At 44.2% G+C, this 25,410-nt stretch overlaps 1 protein-coding gene across 1 annotated transcript in view; it reads right to left on the minus strand.

Moving 5' to 3' along the window:
• FGD6 (FYVE, RhoGEF and PH domain containing 6) overlaps window positions 1-24,435 on the minus strand; it is a 99,425-nt gene extending 74,990 nt beyond the window's left edge. The window contains exon 1 of the mRNA XM_083182420.1: window positions 24,015-24,435. Coding sequence (XP_083038546.1) covers window positions 24,015-24,024 — 10 coding nt within the window. The 5' untranslated portion in view covers window positions 24,025-24,435. The remainder of the gene's footprint in view (window positions 1-24,014) is intronic.
• Between the last annotated feature and the right edge of the window lie 975 nt (window positions 24,436-25,410).

Genomic DNA, 25,410 nt, shown 5'->3' on the forward strand with positions numbered 1-25,410 from the left:
ACCTCTTCAGGCAAGCCTATCATGTTTAAGTACCACAAGCATAACCCTCTGAGGCACTTATGTATTATATAGCTTCCCTTCTGTACTTGTAACTTGGTGGGACTGCTATGCTATTACTGGTGCCTGTCCTTGTGTTTCCCTCCTGTATCCCTATAGATTGTAAGCTTGCAGCAGGGCCCTCTAACCCCCCAAGTCTGTCTGTTGTTACCCAGTTTGTATTATCACTGTTTACTATTGTAAAGCGCAACGGAATCTGCTGCGTAATATAAGAGACTGTAAATAAATAAATAAATAAACCTTGGGTCTAATTCAACATGGATTGCTAATATGCAAATTCACAAATCAAGTGATTATCGAACGACTGCGCATGCGTACCATATGCATTGCACATGTGTGAGGGGAGGTAGCAACAGAAAATTGTTATGAATTGTAAATGCAGTCCACTCACAAATACAAGAAAGTGTGAGAGATGTTCCCTTCGGCACCACCAGTGGGTGAAAAGAGCAATACAGGATAGATGTACGTCCATTATTTGGTCGTATCGTTCCTCTTCTCTGATATACCGATCACCAATGATCAGTGTAGGTGGTAAGGTGTTTAGTAAGATATTGCTCTATCTTTTCACCCACTGGTGGCGCCGAAGGGAACATCTCTCACACTTTCTTGTATTTGTATCCATCCAAAAGGTGTGAGGACACCCAAAGAGAGACATTCCCATTGGCAGCCTAAACGCTCACAGGGGGGGGCTCACAAATGTTCCTTTTTCAAGCAATCCACTCACAGTTTGATTGACAAGAAGCCAGCATTTGTGGATGGAAACCTGCTATTTTCTGGGTGCGTCAGAAAAAAACTAAGTATTTTGTGGAGGGTATGTGACGTTAGCGCTGACCACTTCCAGCCTGTCTCAGTCGCTGATTAATTAATCACCCGGTGCCCAACACACTGTACACCAAGCCGTGCGTGGGTCTTGATGAAATCACAATATGCGCATTGCCAATGCATCTCTCACATTGTATTAAGCACTTTATATTTACTAATCACTTTATTTTTACTATCCTGAATTTTAACTATATTTGTTACATTTTTATTTGAAGACTGTAATGTATGTAAATACTAAATACATATGAGACGACTGAGCCACTGTGCTTAGCCATACTGCTTAGCACACAGCAATGCACCAGGGGCAGTGTTCTCTGGTGTGAGATCACTGGCGAGGACTAGATTTATACTGCGTGCAGTATAAATCTAGTCAGGCGATGGTGATGCGCAGGACCGCATATTGCAGTCACCCAGGGTATACACATGGAGCGATATGTGCTTCATTTCTAAGCAATATCACTTGTGGTCTGCCCACAAATCTTTCCAACAAATGCATCATTAGAGGTGAACCATCAGAGCAGTGTCTTGATGAACTTTGCTAGTAGAAAAAAAAAAAGTTACAAATCTTTAACAGTAGGCGGATATGTGGAAGGATGTGAGTCAAAGTATCCTACAAGTGACTGCAGTAAAAATAGCACTTGTGTGTTCTGAAAGGGGTTGCATAGGTGGCCTTCCTGTGCAAGTTTTGCAACATACTGCTATCAGCAATTATCCTAAGCTAAAATGGATAAAACAGAGTACTGCTGTGAAAACACATGGGCAACAAGTCTGAATGATTTAAAATGGAATAATTTGTCATTTATAGCAAAAGAAGCTCCTTTTGTGTATATAAAATTAGAATGGCATGGAAGTCCTGTTCTTTGTGGGAAATGAAAGTTCCTATGACCAGCTGAACACTCCAGTAAAAAAAAAAAAAAAAGTAGTCAAGTAAGGAAAATGGGTACTTATATGTTAGTTGGGTGCCCACTAAGCTATTTGCTTAGTTTTACGTGTCCGCTCTCCACACTTCGGGCTCGGTGGCTTGCTACACTATATAAAATGAACACCATGCCGACATGGATAGTGGGGGTATGAGCGTACTAACTGTAGTGGGCGCCCAACTTACATATAAGCATTGGCGGATTCAGGGGGCACCCAGGCACGTGCCCCCCCTGTCATTTTTTTGTAGCTGAGGACCAGGGCTTTCCAACGAGCCCAGCCTCGTGTCTCTAGCCCCCTGGGAACAGGAGATATCACCTGGCAAAGCTGTAACGTTTTTTCCCATAGGATAACATGGGACCCGTTAATTCCGACCCCGACCCAGTTCCGATGGCTGCCAGTTCCTCCCCTGGCATCACAGAAACTTGTGGTAAATATCATTCAATTCCAAATCGCTGGGCCTTCAAAATACCAGGCTTGTCTATATTGGTCAATCGGTTCCAGAGATATTGCGGATAAACCAATTTTTTATTTTTGAAATGTAATTTCATGGCTGTTCATGTTCAGCTTACTCTGGAACCAAATGTTCCAGTTTCACGGGACCAAAATCATTCAAAGCCCACTCAAAAGTTCTTCAATATGATACTTGTCTTATGTAAATAGGTCAGTTGGTTCCGAAGATATAACCGGTTAAATGAGATAACTGGTTAAAGGGGGGGAGGGGTGGTTTTCTCTCCCCCTCACACCAGAAAATGCAGGGACTAGGCTGGTGTAAAAGGGGCCAACCTGGGAATGCATTTTCTGGTGTGAAAGGGGTATTATTTCAAATAGCCGGGACGTGCAGTGCTCTGAGTACAGCCAGGCTCTGCCACTGTCAGTAGCTATCACTTCTGCCTAGCGGCGGCTGTCCCCCATTTACCACGAGCATGTATTCCCCCTTGGCAATGAACATGTAATCCCCCATGGCAACGAGCATTGAACCTCTGGCAATGAGCATGGAACCCTTGGCAATGAGCATGTAGATAAGCAGCACTTATGTAGCATAATTTTTAATAGGCATTATGGTGTTTGGCATAATACATAATGGACATAATGGCGTGTAACTTATCCGTGAGGCATTATGTGAATTTTGGCTCAATCCATGTGGCATTATGTGAATTTTGCCCCAATCTGTGTGGCATTATGTGAATTTTGCCTCAATCTTTGTGGCATTATGTGAATTTTGCCTCAATCTGTGTGGGTAGGGGTGGGCAGGGTGCAGCAATGGGCTGTAAAAGCCCATTGAAAATGAATGGGGAAGCGGCACTTTAATTATACTGATGCCGCAATGACAGGGGCACCAGTATAAACGCACGCCCCCAGATGTGATTGGGCCAGCAGATCCAGTGCTGGATCCGCTGTCCAATCACATACATGCAGGGCCCTGGAGAGGAGATGCAGCAGCGAGGGCAGCGTGGAGAAAGCAGATGTCACTCACCTGTCTCACCGCCGAGAGGACTGGCCGCCGCCACCGCCGAGGACAGGTGAGTCCGCCGGGTGGTGGGAGGGGAGGGGGGGGCGCATGTCCCGGCGGCCGCTGCATATGTAGCACCGCCATGTCCGGGGGGGGGGGGGGTGGTGAGGTCAGTGCCTCCCCAGGCAATGACCTCACCGCACGTCACTGCACACTGTTGTAGCCTATTCTATGCATACATGGTAAATTATTATCGCAAACCAGAAAGCTGTTATTTTTCTCTCATCATGTATAATTATTAGCAGTCCTTGGGGAATAAAATATCCCAATAATATTTATTATCCAGATGGACAGTACTAACAATATACATATATGTATAACATCTGCATGAACACTAGGTCCACTTATCCAGCGTGAGTAAAACACTAGTATAGGAAGTGATCAATGTAAAAATTCCTCTTACTTTCAAGATATACTATTTATATTTGACAAATGAAACATTTCTGGACATTTTCGTCTAAAAAAAACCCCCCTCATGTAGACATTATGACTTTCAACCTTGCCATTGTCGACCTAACGCTTGTGTCGACCTTCCAACCCTGTCAACCGATTTCTGGTGTCGACGTTCAGTGGTCAACCCAATGCATGTCAACCTAAATGGGGTCGACCTAGTGACCGTATCCTGTTTTCCCTTCGGCTCCATGGGAGGTTTCTGAGAGCTCACCTTGGGACACCTGCATTAAGGTTTGACAGATGTACCAACCCAGTCAAACTCCCCATCTGCCACTGTCCCCGGAGCAGGTTGATCTAAGTTGAGTTGGGTTACTCAATTTTAATATTTGACTTCTAACAAGGCAGAATATTTAAATTGAATGTACAACCCCCAAATTAAACTTCCTTAAAGTTTCATGCTTGGATTGGAAGCAATTGTCATTGCCAACTATGTACAGAGTTAAGCACCTTGTAAAAATGGTCATCCAGTAAGATGTTTGCAAACGGGTAGTGGATCATATCCTAAAATGCCAAAGACAGATTGATTGGATGCAAACACAAAGCATGCATGCTGCTCTGTTGATGGAAAACTGCAGCTGCACAAAAGGTGTACCAGGTCAGGTTTAACAACTCAAAAATGGTAGTAAACTTATTGTAGCATTCTGTACAGTATTTTAGCTATTTTGCTGGAATTAGAACAATACTCTGGAGATCCTAATGTCAATTCTTTGAATTCTGACCCACTCCGTACAGTGAATATTTAATGAGCGGATCCCCGTCCCCTGCATATGGAATGAGTGGGTCATGCTCATTCCATATGCAGGGGGCGGAGACCCTCTCATTAAATATTCACTGTGCTGGGTCTCGCTCATTAGATATGCACACAGTGGGATCAGCTTGTGCTCACTATTGGCTGGGTCCTAAATACCGTTTCAGACTGCGAAAAAAAAACGGGTCTGAAACCGATAGGACCCTGCTATTTTACAGTTTCCAAATACTGTTTTTTTTTTTGGAAAGTGTAAATTTGAACCTTTCAGACTGCACAAATTACCATTTTGAAACGGTAAAAGAACGGCAAAATACCGGGTAATAGGGGCATAAATTAAATGTATGTATCTAAAGCGGTGTACACACGGTGTAATATCGCTGGCAATGTGGTCGCTGAGTGACCATATTGCCAGCGATTTGCTTGTGCGGCAGCGATAAATCGCCAGGTGCACTCTCCCGTGTTCAGCCTCCTGGTCGCTGGTCGCAGGAGCTTGCTCCTGTGATCAGCTGTTTCCCTCTGCGGCACCGCCAGCAGAGTTTCCTGTTTATCAGAGACCATCTCTGGTGGTTGATGAAAAGGAGACACTGAGCAACATATTTCACCGTGTGTACACAGCTTATGGAAATCTTGCAGTCTATCCTTGCTGAGAGTCCAAAAGATTTCTGTGTGGGCAGTGATCTTATGAGACTAATGTCTTATGCAGAACCCATGTGTAGGTGTGCAGCATTTTCCATAAAGGTAATACAAAACAAATGATGTGCACTGGACAGCACAATACACGTAGAGGAAACTGAAATGATCTGAAACAGATTGTGTTAGGGTATGTTACACACAGAAGCAGACAAAATAAGTACGAAGGAGAAAAACAGGGTCGGTTTAGTACAAGAACACTCTAGTTTCTACATGACTTGTTTTAAATGTATAATAAAGAAACACGTGTGACACTGTGGCTTATTATAAATCAATGAGAGTCAGGATAGGATGCATTTACTATACGAACGCCAGAATCCCAACTACCACTGTGACACCGGCTCCGGAATCCTGATATCAATTAGGATGCCGGAGCCGGAATCCCAACAGCTGGGATTCCAAATATAAGTGTGCTGGGCGGGTCATCAGGCCGGAGAAGGAGAGGGGTTAGCTTTAGGCATTAGCACAGGGACTTAGGGTTAGGCTGTGGGGCAGGGGGTTAGGTTTAATCAGTGGGGTACGGGGATTAGAGTTATGCTATTGGAAAGGAATGTTAAAGTTTGGGGGGGTACGTAAACTTATCTGGCCCCTGTCTGCATTTCCTCCTTCGGTATTCTGAATGCGGCATCCCAACCGTTGTTCTTCCTTATGTATCCAGTTAGGATAACTACCGGTAATCATTTTTATTTATCATTAATGTATATTGAAGCAGCAACAGCTGCCTACTCACAGCATGTGTTATTCTTCACCTTGCAAGGTTGAGGCACAAAAAAAAAGTCAAAATGCATTATGTCGACATGATCAAATGGCCTGCATCCAATTAGCAAATGTGAACTACAGTAATACAGAATATACAAATAATAATACATGCATTAAACCATGTTGTAAAATGAAACAATGTGTCATCACATAAATGTCTATTTATAGAAACTTTTGGAAGCAATGTATATCCAGCGTAACATCGCCTGATCTTTTCATGAACCTAACGTGCCATATACACACAAACAATGGCGTCCTTTTACCCAGCCACAATAGCCTGAAGGAATCTTTTGATGAAGATAAAATTACTTTCCATAGGTCAAAAAGCAAGCACAAGCAGCCAGGCATGGGAAAGGAGACTGCAATATAAAAAACTTCTTGCCTCCAACAGGACTTACATTTAATATGTTTAAATAACTATAGCGCACTCGCTGTATATCCATTTCTACTACAACTTCACTGAAGATACAATACTTTCTGATAGAACACCTGGTGATTGAATAAGTAGCCAATGAACATACATATTCAGTGGAGGAAATCTTGTGACATTGCACAGTAACATCAACAGTAAATTCCAAGTCTGAAAGATAACTTGTAGTGGGTCAGAAACCAAGATCAGTATCATTCAGGTTTAACCTGCTTGCCAGCAGTACTGTTCTGTATTTTTGGCATCTTGCATGTCAGTTGTTACTGGGGCTGGCAATGGGCGAACCTAATAGAAGTGTGAAAATAACAATTACAATTATTATCTATTCCCGCCCAGGTTCAGTTTAAAAAACAAAAACAAGCATGAGTTGTACAGTAGACATTCAAATATCACTACTGCTTTGAACTGATTAAAACAATTCCCAGTAGGAGCAGAGCACAATGACAGCCTGGTTCTTCTGCAGGACGGTAGTTCTCCCAGTAAAGGTGCGTACACACGTACAGATTTTTCTGTCTGATCTATCTGGTGGGAACAAAAACCTGGAAATGTATGGGAGCGTATGACAATCAAAAATTTACACCCAAATGCAGGAAAACAGAAAAAAAAATATATGCTTTGATAAATTTGTTATATCAGAATCATGATTTAAACAATTTGTCTGACTGATCACTGTCTGTTTTCAAGCGTTTGGGAACAATTTTTTGATTGTCATTTGCTCCCATACATTTTCAGGTTTTTGTTCCCACCAGATAGATCAGACAGAAAAATCTGTACGTGTGTACGCACCTTAAGAGGGAGAGCCTTGAGCTTATATTAACCAGAACGGACTTATGTCATAGCCACTAATAGGAGTATGCTCAGTAAGCTCCCTCGCCCACTCCAGAACACTATCATAAACTAATGCCAGCAGGTATGGCACTCAGTTTACAAAATAAGAATCTTGCTGTACACAGGTGTATATATATATATATATATATATATATATATATATATATATATATATATATATATATATATATATATATATATATATATATATAAAACTTTAGACTGTTGAAAATTTTTCAGCAGCAGGACGCAAGTTATTTGTGGCCACAGCTGTTAAAAAAAGCATTCGGCCTTTTGCCAAGGATCTCATACCTTTTTCAAATGGACTGGCTGGAGATGTCCCTTAATAAAGAGTTAAAGGCAAAGAAATTATTTGCGATATGGATGCCACATGTTATATCCCTGCCTCCTTCTTTTAAAAATCATCTTAGGAAAGCTCTACAACGAACATCATGGTATAATCTGGCAACTCTTCAGTTGAATGCACCTCCATTTTGATTTCATCTTCTCCCGCAGAGACTCCTTCTGTATATGCTTTATGACATGTTATTTTGTATAGGGCAGCTATGATATGGGACACTCAAACAACCACTAATTTTTTGATTCAATTCTTGTTTATAATTTTATGTTTGTTATGTTGTATACAAAATGCTTTTTTTTTACAAATGTAATGCTTATCGATTTCTGTATACAATGATGCAGTTCTTTAATCCAATTGGGTACTCTTTACTTAGAAGGCCACCCCACGATTGTCCGCGTACCCTCGCGGGGCTCGCTGCGCTCGCCACGCTTCGGGCTCGGTGGCTCGCTGCGCTCGCCACACTTTCTATTCTCAACTCCACGCCGACGTGGATAGTGGGGGTATGAAAAGGTCGTAGGACGCGTACCGCCGCCCCTCGCCACGCATCGGGTTGACGTTGATCGTGGGGTGGCGTTAACAATTCGGGTGGCCATTATTCACTTCAGGGTGCCTATTTGGCCTCTGTGGCCCATTTAACATTGTTTCCTATGGAAAAATTGGGTCAATTGAGGCATTGAACAGGAAAATCGGGTCAATTGAGACATTTAACATTGTTCCCTATGGGAAATCTCGGGCATCTCGTCTGTCGCATCGCACCTGATTTTTTAGTGCATTCAATGCCCTTCTAAGTAAAGAGTACCTAAAATGGTTTAAAAAAAAAAAAGCATTCGGCAGCATAAAGTAATAAAGTGTACCTGAGATGGCAGAAGAATTTATGGAATTTATGGTGAAAACAGGAGACGGAGCGGTAACCCGCTCATTACATATGTACGGCGCTGGGTCTCCACTCATTAGATATGCACGGAGCGGGACCAGCTCAGTGCTAACTGCTGCCTGAGTACTAAATACCAGTTCTGAACCATTCCCACTACATAGTAAACGGCTCAGAACTGTGTAGGATCCATCATTTAAACCGTTTTGAAATACCGGTTTTCTAAAACCGGTAAAGTCAATCTGAAGCTTTCACACTGCAGCTGTAACCGTTTCGAAACGTTTTAGAAATGGCAATATACTGGGTTAGAGCTGCGGTGTGAAAGGGGTATTAGTTTCATAAGCAAGCTGTGGTATTTTTATTATTATTTACAGTGCAATGGGTAAAATAGAATTACATTTCGCTCCAGATCAAAGTCATGTTAAGGCAGAAAATGCATTAAATATGCAAATTAAAAACCCTGAATAAAATGTTTGACTTATTTGTTTGTTATGGTTTAGGACATATCCCATATCTGCATATTTTCTGTAATGGAGCTTGCAAATGCTTTGGATCTTAGTTGTTATTTGAGTGCTGAGTATTCAGAACCTCTTAGTCATCATCTAAATATTTTATCAACTGTAATATTCACTACAGCACTAATGCAATCTATATGGATGAGAAAACTGGCTATAAATCAGCGATATGCAAATCTGTCCACAAAGCCACTGATCTGCTGGTAATACAAGCAGATGAGCGTCTTTCCCGGTGATACACACTGGGCGGCTTTGAGCTGAAAGCCGCTTAAAACACCAAGTTTGAGTGTCTTTCAGCTCTAAGTCGCCCAGTGTGTATAGGCCTACTGTACCCAGGGAGCACCCCTGTACCCAGGGAGGGCAGTGATTGTTTTCAAACCCAGCAGAGCTTCCCGCGCCGCCGCCCGGCGGATATTTCCTAACCACTGCAGGGACCCCGCTGCCGCCAGCTTAATACACAGTGCCACAGGTACCTCCGTGACGCATTGGACCCCCCTGCCCGCTCCTGCCAGCTCCAGTCTCTGCACCTCTGCTCACCTCCATCCGGGGAGCGGGGGGGCGAACTGCCGCCCTCCAGTGGCCAGCGCCCTAGGCAAATACCTAGAGCTGCCTAGTGGTGGTGCCGGCCCTGACTGTACCATTTTAAAGCATAGCCAGTTTCCGAAAATCTGGCCACAAAAAGCTACAAGGAAGTATGTACTTCTACGGAGGCAGAGCTTGGATTACCATGTTTGACAAGGGATATAAGTATCCTGGCTGAAAGAATAGCATTTCCAGGCAGCTGGCTGAATAAGGTGAAAGGGTCAGCTTATATTTGTAGCTGTTGTAGGGGTCACAAAGTGACAGATGTCTACATGGGTTTGGCCATATAATATTTCTCTGTTACATAATAGTTTCTATTAAAAAAATAAACGATTTTTTTCCCCTAAAATAAAACCTTACTTTTTTTTTTTATTGTAAAAAATCTTACATTTGGAATAAACTCATAACTTATTCATCAAAATGTTTTCTGTATAATGGAATTAAGTGGTTCGTACATAAAAGTAACAGAGCAAGCAGAACAATTCAAATCAAACAAGCTGGCACACACTACTTAAGGATTTCTCAGGGTAAGTTTGGTCTCAGAGTGGTCAGGACACCCTTTTAGTCCTACCTTGGTATTCTAGGATGAAAATAAATATAATAAAATAATATAGGTTTATCCCATTATTACTCGGAGCAGAGCTTTTTAGAGCTTGTTAACTGGACTAGACCACAGTCTCAATTGCAATTAATAAGGATAATGCGGTATTAGATTGTGAATGTAGGAGATTTTGTCAGATTTGACCCAATTTAGATGGATTGGGCCAATTTATCTGACAAAATCTGATGTGCCTGATGTGTAGGACCCAATTCACAATCCCGTGCGCATTGGGTCTAACCAAGAGATTGATCCTCCTGCACTTAGTGTAAGGGGGCTTGGTTCTCTATAAATAGGCATGTTACTTAAAGGCATAGGCGAATCTAGAAATATGCTAATGGGTGGTCCCAGACTAAACAGAATAGATTTGCACGCGGTGAAGCCGTGCGCGGAAAAAAAGGGGGCATGGCCACATTTGAGGGGCATGGTTTAACAGGGGCAAGTCACGCCCACATTTTTTCTCCCTTTATCTCTGTCACAAAACCCCTCCCAACACTACCTCAACCCCCCCCCCCCCACTTCCACACCTCAATGCACCCTGTGGGAGCATACTGTAAAAAAAAAAAAAAATCAGGGCCAGGCCGGGTGGGGGTGGGGGGGGGGAGAATGTGGACATAATACTGCGGGTTTTTTTTATAGGCCATTAAAAAAACGCAGTAATCTGTCCCCCTGGGTAGGGCACTGGGCAGGACACTGCGCAAAGGGGCAGATTACTGCGGGGTTTTTTAGTTTTTTTATGCCATTGCAGAGTGCCCAGTAAACAGCAGGCCCAGCGCCCAGAGGTCGGAGTCAGGAGCAGACAGAGACAGAGACAGTCTCAGGACGGGACTGTCATTCCCCGCTGCCGCCACGTGACCCGGACCCTGCTGGCTGGCTGCTGCTGCACACACACGTTAAGCCGCAGCAGCAAGTGGAGGAGGGAGGACGGAGGAGGACACGGAGGGAGCCGCCCAGGGTGCACTGCTCATGCTCCACAAAGGACCATAGGAGGAGCTGCGTGCAGTCGGGCATGCGCACAGCCCTCCCGTGGCCATGTTTTTGTGTAAAAAAACGGGCCGCGGTGATTAAATATTTAAATAACAGACGCTGGGCAGTCTAATGGGTGGTCCGGTGCACCCCCGGACCACCCCCTAGATTCGCCTATGCTTAAATGTGAATGATTTTAGGGATAAATTAGTATAATAAATAGGCTCTCACATGTGCTATACTTTATTTATAACATAGAGCACATTAAATTGCCATCCATAATACATTCCTATAATTTGATACTGTTCACTAATTCTGAAAACATACTGTTCAGTTATCACCCTGTATTGCAAGTAGTGATTAATAATTATCGGTCTGTCGGACATGAATGATCCAACATGTCCAATAGATCCGACACACACATCTGTCAGTTTATACTTTTCTGTAACAGACAGCCCAACATTTCCCCTGTTCATTCACAGAAGAGGAAAGGGGAAATGTCTCCTCTGGTAAAGGAGCCCAGATATTATAGCCATACACAGTGATATATCTCACAGTGTATGGTCACGTTATCTGATGGATTCAGCATAGGCATTTTGCCTGAAAGTGTATTATCATATTTAAGTGTATTCTTTATTTAATAGGCACAAGTATAACTGATGTTCTCTCATTGCTTTGTACCCATCTGGCACAAAGTTGCTGAACTTTTATTGACAGCTATACGATACGACCATGGCAGGAATATTTCCCAATCACTTCAAATAGACTTCCTTCCTTACAGTAAGTAACATACGTCCTATAGACATCAACCTAACAAATTTTTCATAAAACATATCATATGTCCTGCTTGTTGCAAAGTTGTATAATAAATAAGGCAATCTGTTAACTACCATAAAACAATGACCCTTCAACCTTAAAATTATTTAGCTATAAAATTTGGTCCAGATGTTGCTTCTCCTTTCAAACTGTTGTATGCTACGGATGTAATAGTTGTGACTAATCATTACCTGACACACACACAATGAGCCGCTCTGCCAACCAATAGAAACCAATAAAAGCACAAAGAACCTTATTCCTAAAACCTAATTACAGTTCACAGAAATACCTAATTACGGTTCAATGACATCCATTTACAAGCAGAATCCTTTTAACTTCTTACAATGACAATGTGGCTTGTGTGTTGTGATGAAAACTGAGGAAGGACATTAATCAATGAACCAAAATTACTAATTCCTTTTCTGTCACTGTCACTTCAATGCGAATATAAAATGTACCATTAACTAAGCAAAAAGACTTCAAAACGATGGTTTGTTGTCTTTCAGAAAAAAAAAAACAGTTACAAAACACAAAAAAAAATTCAGTTACACAAGCTTTTATAAAAGTAATTGGGGTTTGCCCTTTCTTCATTCTGATTTTTTAAGAGTACTTCCAGGTCTGCGAGTTAACACAAAATCAATGCGAAATACAAAGAAAATGCCTTAAGAAAACAACATAATGTATGCAAAACAAGCAACACTGTTGCAATAAAAAAAAAAAAAAAAACATGAAGTGCAGGAAAAAAATGGTTGTAAATTGTGTATGACTACAGGGAAACAAGATGAAATTCAGAAATAGTAAGGTATAACTATCATTTTGTATTATAACACATTTTTATTGTGTTATTTTAAGGTATTATCCTCATTTCCATGAGTCATGCATGAAAGCAAAAACAAAAAAAGAAAAATGACGAAGTGTAAGTAAAAATGCAATGCTGTTATTTCTTGCCACACTGGTAAATTATTAACAAAGAGTAAATTATCGTGAAAAACTAAGCAAGTTGTATAATACAATAACAAACTACCAGTGGTGTAGCTAGGTTCCACTGTGCCCAGAGCAAGGGCAGGTTTCACGCCCCCCCCCCCCCCATTTGTAGTAGGTGGGACCTTGCACGGCAAAAAGGGGGCACTGCCTAACATTATAAAACGCACCGTAATGCCCATTGCACATTTTAGCGAACTTTGTAATGCCAATTACACATAAGCCCACACATGATGCCCATTACATACTATCATAGGTGCTTCACACCATCGTAAGGGGCTCTGCCCCCTTAACCTTCCATAGGTGGATGTGGGGGTGCGGCTATTGCAGGGATACTATGGGTGGTGGAGTTGCATGTGCGGGGGTGCCCCATGTGGATCGTGTTGGTTGGCCGAGTGCGGGGGTGCACCGGTTGAGTGAGGCACAGTTGTGGGGGTGCTGTGGTTGAGGGACCGATGGTAGTGTGGGTGGGGGGAGGTATGGGAGCGTGGGACCTGGGGTTGGGCGGATGAGGTGTTGGTACAGCTGTGTGTGGGTGTACTGCGAGTTGAAGAGGGTGCGGGGGTGCATTAGTACCACAGGTGAGGGGGCGTATATATAAAGTAAACACAATGAGTATATACACTGACAGCACACAAATATATACACAAACTAATCTCCTGACTCCATAGACTCACATTGGTTGCTCAGCAGGCGGCAGGCTCTGGTTCACAGCTGCAGGAGCCGGACCACTGCTCCTCATGGGAGGGGGGGGGGGGGTCAGAGGATGCAGTATGTGTAAACTAAATGTGCAGGAAGAATTGCAACCCCTGTGCTAACTGCTCGTTATGTCCTGAATGAGCAATAGATAAATCATACTCACCCCTTTCCCCACTAGGCATCCCTACTGGCCAGTGGCCACTAGCTCTACTCACCTCATCAGAAGTTCTAACAGGCAGCATACATGCAGAGCTTCTGTCAGTTCCAGGAGGTGGGCCTTCAAACGGAGCCAGGAGGCAGGGCTTTCTGGTAGGCACAGAGGCAGAGCCTCTGACGTCACTGGGTGTAGTAGAGGGGATGGATGGAGGTGGTGGATGTCTCCCTGCACAAGATCTGGGCTCCCAGTGTGCGGGCGCTCTCCCTGTCACTTCCGGCAGACCTCGCTGCGCTTCCCAGTTCCCTGCACTGGTAGTGCGCCCCGCAGACCCTGCTGGCGCTAGCTCCCCCAAGCGACAGGGTCTGCTGAGCTGACTGACTGACTGATGCCAGGCACAGCAGGGAGCAGGCGAGCAGGGGAGCCAGCGGCAGAGCTCCGGCGCCAGGTGACATGTCGGCGCCTGGAGCTTGTGCTCCGCCGGCTCCACCCTAGCTATGCCTCTGCGAACTACTGCAGAAGAAAAAAATTATGTGTGTTTTTTGATAAAGCACATTGTGGTTTTACTTCCATTTGCAGCTCAAGTGCAGGCGAGAGGTATTATTACTGTAAACAATGCAGTCACAGGATTGGGCCATACGCCACATGATACATTACATCTGAAGAAAAATCAACCTTTAAAACTACCTATATATTGCTACACATATTTCAATTCAGACACATTCATACCCACCCAAGAGTCTCTTTAACCTACACCATACACATAATTTAGTTAGAAGCCAACTAACCTAATATGTTTTTAACTGTGGGGAAAATATGGACCACTCAAATATGCAGCAAGCTGGTACTAATATCACTCAAGGTCCCAGCAATGCTGGTACAACCACTGTGCCACTCCAGTCCAGGGCTGGAACTAGACACTCCAAATATGTTCACCGCCTATTTGGAGACAGATCCTAGAGGTGCTAATTCACCTCTAGCGCCTGACAGGGGAGCGCAGGGCGCCGAGCACTAACATAAAACGTGGATTCCAGGAGCGCTGGTCGCACTGTTCCCCTGCAAGCCGACAATGACCATGGGCGTTCCCATGGATGCGACCACGGCCCGCTGCCCCATGCCCCCCACCTGCACTGCTGTGTGCAAGCGGCCAGTGAATAATCAATTTGCCATGCCCGCACACACCAAGCGACTGCACATGCACATAAAAGTTTACGCACATGAGCAGTCGCTAAACATCGCTCCCCTGTGCGAACGGGCAGGGGAGCGATCAAACTAGAATGAGGGACACAGTGAGATGAGGCTATTCCATGCAATACACAACATGCTAAATAAAACTTTTCCATAGTGTGCTTTATAGTAGTATGATAAGTTAAACGCATGCCATAAAGTGACGTAGTTACAAAAATCTTAGCCTATCTTGCCCAGTCTGTGAAATGGGGTAGGGCACCAGGACCCGTTTTTTCAAAACCATTGGCTACATTTTACACACACCGGTTTTGACCGGACAGCAAAAAGCTGGACAAACTTAGGGCAGGATGCTCTAAACCAGAAATGCGGTAAAAACCCTGTTATCAGGTTTTACCGTATTTCTGTATTCTCTAACCCCATCCGTAGTGTCAGCGCTGCGGAGGGAATCACCAGCAAAAGCTGGCAATTCCCTGCAGAAGCCTATAGGCTTCTTACCGCAGCACTGTGTGAGGGATCAGTCACGGATCCCTCCCAGCATGCCCTGCATCTGGCTCCGGCGCTCTGCGCATGCGGACTCCCGGGTCTCAGACCCGGAAGTCCAGTGCCATGGCCGCATCACAAGGGACAGCTCTTATCGCAAGAGCTGTCCCTTGTGTTAATAATCGTATATGCTCTAACATATGCGATTATTAACAATGCGCTACCCGTCGAAGGGGGGCGTTAGAGGGCTGCGGATGTTAGAACATCCCGCCATTTGTCCAGATTTTTGTCTGACAGTTGTACCGTGAGCAGGTGCAGTGTAAATTTGTGGGCAGGGATTACCTATGATGTCAGGTTGGGGGCAGGGGAGAGCGGAAACAACACACTAAAAAATGGTGTGTGTGTGTGTGTGTGTGTGTGTGTGAGAAAGGCCCCCCATCTCTCTCTGCACACACTGTCATGTTAGGATGGTCCGGTGCGTGCAGTGTGAAAGGACACACTCACTTTAGTAAGTGGCTACATATTTTATCCGGCAAAAAAAATCCTTTGTTTTTGCCAATGTTTTTTGCCGGACGGTCAAAACTGGTGTGTGCGAAATGGCCACAAGGGGTCCAATTACAAACCCAGGGCCAGATGTATTATAGCGGTGCAATCACTTCCGGCTTCGCCTGATTCACATAACTGTAAAATAGTAACCAAGTAGTCAGCAGGACTCAGCATATGGTGAAAGATGTGCTTCCTCCTACAATTTATCTGCTCATAGTGACTGCAGGAGGAAGTAACAGGTGATACTGTGTATGTGTCACAGTGACCTTGAGTCACCATTACTACAGAGAAAAGAAGCAGTGACTACTTTGTATACGTGAATAATTTGTATTCAATGAGAGAGAGAGAGAGAGAGAGAGAGAGAGAGAGAGAGAGAGAGAGAGAGAGAGAGAGAGAGAGAGAGAGAGAGAGAGAGAGAGAGAGAGAGAGAGAGAGAGAGAGAACCCCCTAAGTACATATATGCAGTATAAGGGATAAACTTGTCAATCTTAAAAAAAATGAAAAAGTTTCATCATCACTTTTGCATTTCCTTCTCATCATCTCCAAGATCTCCTCTGCATGACCTCCTATATATCACCTGCATGACCTCCTTCACATCACTACGATTTCAGACAAAAGCTTGAGCATTATAAATGTATTTTTTAAATGATAAACAACCACAAGAGCAACAACTAATGCAATATTCTAGTTAACAATTACATATAGGGAAAAAAAAATTCTATGACAAAATACCTGTAGTACAGCACCATAAATGTTCCTTTTTTCCCCCCATTACTTCCTATTGTGTAATCCCCTGTGATTAGACCTAATTGATGCCATAACACATATCCGGTAATATTGTGTTCAGGTGAGTGTGAGTATACTGATTCATATGCTGAGATGTGCTGTAAATTGCAATTAAAGATGCCAATACACTGCTGCGATGTCTCACAGCAGAGTACGGACACCCAATTCCCAGCGAGCCACCCGGGACCTTCCCATACCCATGCGATCCGTCACAATTTGTTGTGATGGGTTGCATGCGTCCTTGCTTCCTGCCCGTAACGCTGCCAGGAGGGAGGTCCAGGGTCGGGTGATCGGACAGCTAGCAGGTCCGACCACCCGACACAGGTCTGCTGCGCGCGGGACCGCACATTGGAACCGACGGCATGTCATGGAAGGTCGTTAGTTCGACATATCATTAGTTCGACAGGGCCTAGGTCGACAGTCAAAAGGTCGACATGGGGTTTTTCACTGAGCCTGACAGTTTGTTACATTGTCCCCTGATATATTTGTACATATTAAGCATGTCTCCGTAAATGTCTTGTTTTTCCCAGCATAAACATTCCTACTTGGGCTAATCTGTCCTCATATCTTTTACTAGTGTGGTCGCCCTTGTCTGGACTTCCAGTTCTATAATGTACATTATATAAAATGATAGGCAGAAGCTGGTTGGTTGCTATGGGCAACTTCTCCACTCTTGTTAACATCAACCCCATAATTAGAAGTATACTACAATGTGTGTACTGGTCATCCCTCCAAAAAATATTCTGTGTCAAACGGACAGGCTGGAGATTTATGGGTTTTTTCAAAAACAATTTAATTTTTTGTTGTAAGAATATGAATGTGACAACATATGACTAAATTAACTTGAAATGGCACAATAGCAGAGACATAGGACCTTATTCTGGTTTCATCGCAAAGCTGCGAATATCACAGCTTTTCAAGTCCACCAAATGCCACCTGCCCCCCCATACACTCCAAGTTTCCCCACACGAATGTGAATGGATGTTTTTTTGGGGGGGGGGGAACACCAAGCGTTTTCATGGGCACACACTGACCCACGACCCCTGCCCACACTGCTAGGTGTGAACGAGATTGTGAACAAGCAGCTTGCTGCGCTCACCCGCACCAAGTGGCTGCACATGCGCATAAAAGTAGATGAGCATGCGCAGTTGCGAAACATCTCTCCCCTGCGCGAACACGCAGGGGAGTATATCAAATAGAATAACCCCCATGGTCTTCTTTGCTATTGTGGCAAAGAGTAAATGATTGTGCGATAACAAACACAAATCAACTATAGTAAATATCAAAATAATAGTCACACACAGGTGGCATGTAAAACAAATGTTTTGCGGTTTATGGTTTAAGACTTTTCACACCTATCTACTGTCAATTTATGAAGTGCATATAAATTATTACCAAAAAATAGAATCCTTAAAACAGGAATAATGAGTTTAATATAGAAAGGAGCATATAATATTTCTTATGTGCTAATACAAGCTACTATATAATAAATACACTGTACTGGTAAAACCTCACAGAGAACGAATTAAAAACAAATCACCAAAAATATGTGTTAGCTTTCAAGTGTTTTATACATTCTCCAAGTGCATGAGGAAATGAGACCACAAATCACATCTACACTTTTGTGACATAATAACCACAATCAGAAGAAACAAAATACTATTAGCCAATCGCAGAGATGAGAGGTGCTCAGCAATGCAGCATCCATGATCACTACCCTTTGAGGCCGCTGTACAGTCATGAATACTCCCTCCGTACAAGGGAGAAGTACTCAGAGATTATATGGGGGCCACAAAAGTTAGCAACCCTACAGATCTCAGATCCCAAATACTAGTACAAGCTGTCCCGCATTTCCAAGACATTGCAGGTATTTGTTCCTTGAAATATTTGTGTTAGAGAATGGCCCAATATTTTTTCTTCAATTGTAACCAACTCTCTGCAATACAGTTTTAGTTATTCTATAGTAGCTGAAATGCCCCAGCTTTATTTGGGAACAATTTTGAGTTTACAAGTAATACAACCTAAATTAGTTTTCCATCTCGGTATAATGAGAATAAGTCAATTATTTCCAGTTTAATTATAGAGCTCTTCAACAAGAGATGTGCTGATGCCATAACAGATGCATTTACTATGGGCGAGCCACAGGTATACTCTCTGGAGTATATTTACCAAAGCTCAGGTTTACAAAAGTGGACATGTTACCCATAGCAGGAAATCAGATTATATCTATCATTTTCTAGAAGGTGCTAGATAAATGATATGTAGAATGTAATTGGCTGTTATGGAAAACATCTCCACTTTTGTAACCCAGCACTTTAGTAAATATAAACCTCACACTGGCCAATCAGTCATGCGTATTTGATTGCGCCCACACTCAGTTGGCCATTTATCCTTTTAGTTGCTTTACTAAAAGAGGCAGAGTTGGGGTGGAAGTGGTCACAGAGACTCATAGGGATGGGACAGAGGTTCATATGTGAGGGGGAGATGGTAGGTGCACATAGAGAGGTAGGAGGCAGAGCCACTCATGGGAAGGGGGTTCAGAGGCACTAATGGGGAGGGGTGCAGAGGTATTGGTGAAGCAGGAGGTAATGGTGCATAAGTACATATGGGGAGGGGAGATGATAGTTGTACATAAGGAGGTAGGAGGCAGGGGGACCTGGGGTTTGGGGTCAGAGGTACATATTGGGGGGGAGGGATGATAGTTGAATATGGGGAGGGAGAGGGATTCATGGGGAGCGGGATCATGAGCACGCTTGGCGAGGTTGGGTACAGAGGTGAGATGATAGGTGCAAATGGGGAGGCAGGAGGCACTCACGTGAAATTTTTGGGTTGGGATCATTTGGTCTATTGCATTATGGTAGAAAGTCATTAGGTCGAATCCATTAGGTCGACATGCTAAAAGGTCGACATGACTCTAGGTCGACATGGGAAAAGGTCGACATGATTCTAGGTCGAAAGGTCATTAGTTCGACAGGTCATTAGTTCGACAAGGTCATTAGTTCGACATTGTCTATGTCGACATTCACAAGGTCGACATGGGGTTTTTCACTGTTTTTTTACCTGAATGTCAACACAGTCGACATGGACACAGTTTAAAGTGCACTGCATCCCCTCGCATCGCTCGCTGCGCTCGCTATGCGTCGGGCACGGTGCCTCGCTACGCTCGGCACACTATTTTATTCTCCCACCACGCCCTAGTGGATGGTAGGGCATGAAATACCGCCTGTCGGCACATGTTGGCTCAAAAAACAGTGAAAAACCCCATGTCGACCTTGTGAATGTCAACATAGACAATGTCGAACTAATGACCTTGTCGAACTAATGACCTGTCGAACTAATGACCTTTCGACCTAGAATCATGTCGACCTTTTCCCATGTCGACCTAGGGTCATGTCGACCTTTTAGCATGTCGACCTAATGGATTCGACCTAATGACTTTCTACCATAATGCAGTAGACCAAATGACCGCATCCCATATTTGCCTATATTACTGATGACTCATGGAAGCAGGTAAAGGAGGACACAGAAACATGTGAAGACTGTGATGATTTCCTGAAGACTGAAACCTTATAAATAAAACAATATATTACATCACTACACGTCACACACTATCCATCATATAATGATGCAATACATTGTTACATGTTTCGTGCAACCACATAGAATCGCCACTAAAGGTTTAGCAATGCGGCAAATGACAGATCCAAAATACCAGCTGTCCCACAATTTCAAAGACATCACAGGTATAAAAGATTTATTCCTTGAAATCTTTGTGCTAGGGAATGGCAATTTTTTTTTGTTTTAGACAACTATGCAATACAGTTTTCATTATTCTATATACTGAATGTAACGCTCATATATAATTATAAATGGCATTTCTGAAATTGTATGCATAATCCTGTTCGGCAAATATGCCATGATGATTGGAGATCGCCTAAACATTAGCTTGCATGACATATCTAGATTTAACAGCTCAGCTGTAGTGTTTTGGCAAGTACTTGAAAATATTGGCAACTATGTATTGTGTTATGTTCCAGCACTGGAAAAACATTCAAAACATCTGTACAGAAACAGTCCTCCATACTGTATTCATCTCCTATTATTCTAAAAAGCAATGGATTTATGTAATACCCCTTTTACAACAAAATACCCAATCCGACCTGGTATATGGAACACGGTTCCAATCCAGGCCGGATCCGGGAATTTCCCAGTTTACACTGCGGTGCAGACCCGCAGTGTAAACGGGGGCGACACTTGGAGGTAAGGTAAGCTGCTGGGTTGCCCCCAGCCTCGATGCACCGCTAGTTCCCCCCCCCCTCCGTGAGGTGAATGGATGCCACATACAGGCATCCATTTACCTCCCCCCTGGCTCCGCTGCTGTCTGCATAGTACAGCAGACATCAACGGAGGCTGTGTGTGCCCCCGCCCGACCTCCATACTGACCGGAGGACGCTGCGGTCAGGAGGTTGGACTCCCCCATTGCTGTAAACGGGAGCCAGGTCTGATGACCCAACATATCCGTTTGCACTGGCCCTCACCCGGGTCCTCCCCGTGTTCCACCCTGGTCAGGGCCAAGGTAGGAGTAGTGGGGAAATGGACTAGTGTTTTTATTTTTTTTTTTTTTTCAGCTACCCATTTTTCAATGACGCTGACACGGGTAGAACAATTTAAACATGCTTGGTATAGGCATATGAATATCCTTACAAAGAAATAAGGATTAAAAAGGGTTGAGATTACCTGAAGGATAAATAAGAGGCAGACTAGATGGGCCAAATGGTTCTTATCTGCCATCAAATTCTATGTTTCTATGGGTCCATGAGGCAAACACCCTGTGATCTCTCCAGCACCTCCGATGGCCACATCCCCCATAGGTTTCTATGGGAGATGCGAAGCTGCTCGATGTAACAACATCGAGCAGCAGCGCTTCGCACTCTTCTGCTACCGCCATTCTGAGATGGCGGTAGCCCATTGTAGCCTTTGGGCTACTGATCGCACTGCGCTGTGGCAGTGAGGTCGGCAGGGTGGTCAGCATTAAAAGAGCATGCTCAGACCCCCTGGCACCCATTTAGCACATTATAGGGACAGGGACCCTTTCAGAGCCCTGTCCCTGCATGTGGGGGAATCATACGTTCAGGTGATAGGATCATATTTTACAATGCAATCCTGTGCAGTAATATTCAACCCTGTTCGTATTGTAAATGTGATCCTTGATAAATGAACCCCCAGTAATTTTTGCAGCCAGCACCAGGCTGACAGAGAAGTGAGTATAATTACATGGGTGTACTCATCAGAGGTGAGTATAATTACATGGTGTACTCATCAGTGTGTGTGGGGCCCCCAGGTACCGATTATAGATACGGCAGTGATTTTATATATAATCAATAACTGAGAGAGACAGAAACATAAAATTACTGGTATGGTGTTTCTAGCGGAGGTCTGGTTTGCATATCAGTGCTGATATGCAGACCACACTGTGCTAGAAACACTACAGCAGACAGCGACACCCCAGGCAGGGAAGAGGAACTGCATGGGTTTTCAAATATGGCAGGTGCCAGAGTGAAACGAATAATGTTGTAGATCAAGGAAAGTTCCATAACTACAAAGTCTTAAAAAAGTCTTAAGCTGGGTACACACTTGAATGACAATGCGACCCAGCAGTGATGCACTGTAATAACAAATTGCAACGCCGCACACACTATGTGATCCATCTTATAAGGACATAATACAGCATTACATGCTTCATGCAACAACACAGCATTGTCTGTGGTTTTGTCTCATTGACCCTGCAGACCATTCAAAGGGACGATGCGATGAAAGACATATAAATGATGGACAGGGCATACACAATGGGGGTTATTTGGGTTCATTCACCTGGATGGGAATCCTTGCGAGTGAACCAGATCCTGCTTTGAGAATGGTGGTACGCTGTCCCACCATTCGCAAGGTGCGTATGTTCGCACGGGCTGCGAGTGGATGTTTTACATAGCCGACCATCGAAAGATAGACGTGGAAGGTGCACACATATGTATGTACCGCTCGGGGGAAGTGGGCGGGCAACTGACATCCGGTGATGTCAGCTGCCCGCCCCCAGCATGTCCGTCACAGCTGCATTAGCATGAAAACACCCAGCGTTCTCATGGGAATGCCAATGAAACACTGGGCATTCCCACATGCTAATGGGCCGTTCCATCGTCCCCACCAAGGTTGGGTGCATGCACATGCGCAAAACCAGAACATTGTTTGCACGCGGCCTTACGAACGGACCTGAATAAGGTCCAGTATACAATGGTTGTGCAGATTGGTCCAAAGACCATACAGTGGGTACTCAGCTTTAGCTTTTCTGTACTCATCCATATTACATATACTCAGCACTGATCACAAGCGCACATGATGTTCAGCAGGAAAATGTAGAAGTGACTGGCGTGTGACTAGCAAACTACAGTCTGGAATATGTGAAATAAACATCCTGTCACTGGGCCACAAGTTTGCATCCAAGGGAAAACACTTCACCTCTAATCTTCCATGATATAGGCAGTGGATAATGCTAAACATTTCCTTCCGGAAGACAGTGTATTCCCTTAAGCCCTATCACTATTTTACAGTATGCCCAATATGAAGTGGGTATGCCAATTTGAAGGGTAAAATAATAATTGTGGTTATAAAAGGGAAGGTATTTTTTGTTATGAATTGAATAGTTTACAAATATGAAGGTCATGTGCACATAATTAGTGACCTGGATGTAAACCCATACAGCTGATGTCCCGTTAGTGTACTGTAGGTATTCTACATGCAGCATTAGCAGAAGATACTGTACAGTAAATGGATATGGAATGAGAAAACAATATTGTATAGTTAAAAAAAAATACATATTTCTGACATGTTCTCATTAACTTGAGATGAGTGGCCACTACTTGTAGAATTGGCAGCTTTGGGGCACACAGCAGTATAAAGAAACTCAATCAGGCGGTTGTATATTTACTATGGAAAGTCATCAAGCAACGCAAAGGAGCCAAGTATACGGAGGAGGAGGGTACATAGGGATCAGCAGCACAGCCCGGGTGGGTATAGGCACACAGATAGGGGTACCAGCAGGCGAATATATAATGTATGGGAATACAATGCTCTCCGTATAAGGACAGATGCATGGCTGTACAGACACCCGCCACACCATGTACACATCCTCATCTCAGAGTGACTGAGAAGGGAAAATCCCACATCCCGGAGCATAGGCGGCTTTCCTGCCAGAGACAACTCACCAGAACTCATGTTCTTCCATCCAACTGTGCTGTTAATCCATACTAATCTGCTGTCAGAGCCTCACTCCTGGAGGGGCGGCGGCGGCGTGCGGGTCAGCGGGTCCCCCGGTGCAGCTCGGTGTAACTCCGCTCTGTACCCCAGTTGCCGGACAAGGGGCCGCCCGGCAGGAGTTGGGAGCAGCGGCTTCTTCTCCCACTATGGTAAGGAGGGAGGATGAGGGGAGTGTCGGTGAGACGTCACAGGCAAACAAAAGCATGAATGTGAGACACTGCTATTGCCTGTGTAAACTGCACTACCAGGACCTAAATTCTAAACAGTCATTGCACAGCCAGATACACTACCAACACACCACTACACTGCACTGCCAGCTCCATACTCTCCACAGCCAGTACCTATACACTACATGGCCAACACCAATGCACATTCACTGCACTGCCAGTACCTATACGCTCCACAGCCAGTACGCTACACTTTCAGGACTACACTGCACGACCTTCAGCTACAAACATTCACCTTCATTGGGTTAGGTCAACATGGTCATTAGGTCGACACAAGCATTAGGTCGGCAGTTGAAAAGGTTGACTTGGGGTTTTTCACTTTTTTTTTTGCCGACATGTGCAGTATTTCAGGCAGTATTTCATGCCCTACCATCCACTAGGGAATGCTGGGAGAATAAAATAGTGTGCCGAGCGTAGGGGATACGGTCATTGGGTCTACAGCAACTAGGTCAACAAGCATTGGGCTGACACCTCTAGGTCGACAGGCAGCAAGGTCGACATGGGTCTACATAGACACAACCATTAGGTCGACATGGGCAAGGTCGACAGTCAAAAGGTCAAACTGTGTCCATGTCGACATTCGGGTAAAAAAAACAGAAAAAAACACATGTCGACATTTTGCCTGTCGACCTCGCACACGTCGACCTAGTGCTTGTGTCGACCTTATATCCTGCCGACCTACACCCATGTCGACCTTGTCACATGTCGACCTTGCTGCCTGTCGACCTAGTGGTGTCGACCCAATGCTTGTTGACCTAGTTGCTGTAAACTGAACAATCCCAACCCGCCCGAAGCAAGGTGAGCGCAGCAAGCCATGCAAGTAGACGCAGTGCACTTTTTCGGAGCAAAAAAAACCGGGAAAAACCCCATGTCGACCTTTTGACTGTTGACTTTCCCCATGTTGACCTAATGCTTGTGTCGGCCTAATGACCCTGTCGACCTTCAGTCATGTTTACCTAATGCTTGTAGACCTAATGACTGTCTGTCCAATCATCCATACCCTAAAAAAAGGTGTGATAACGACGGGTGGGTTAGGGCCAGACTCACAAGATTCAGCTATCTGCAGCATGCAGAATCAGCGTTCATTGGTGAGTCCCATCTAACAGTCCAGCAGTAG

Source organism: Crinia signifera, chromosome 4 (genome assembly GCF_055691185.1).
Source record: "Crinia signifera chromosome 4, ASM5569118v1, whole genome shotgun sequence".
NCBI lineage: Eukaryota > Metazoa > Chordata > Amphibia > Anura > Myobatrachidae > Crinia > Crinia signifera.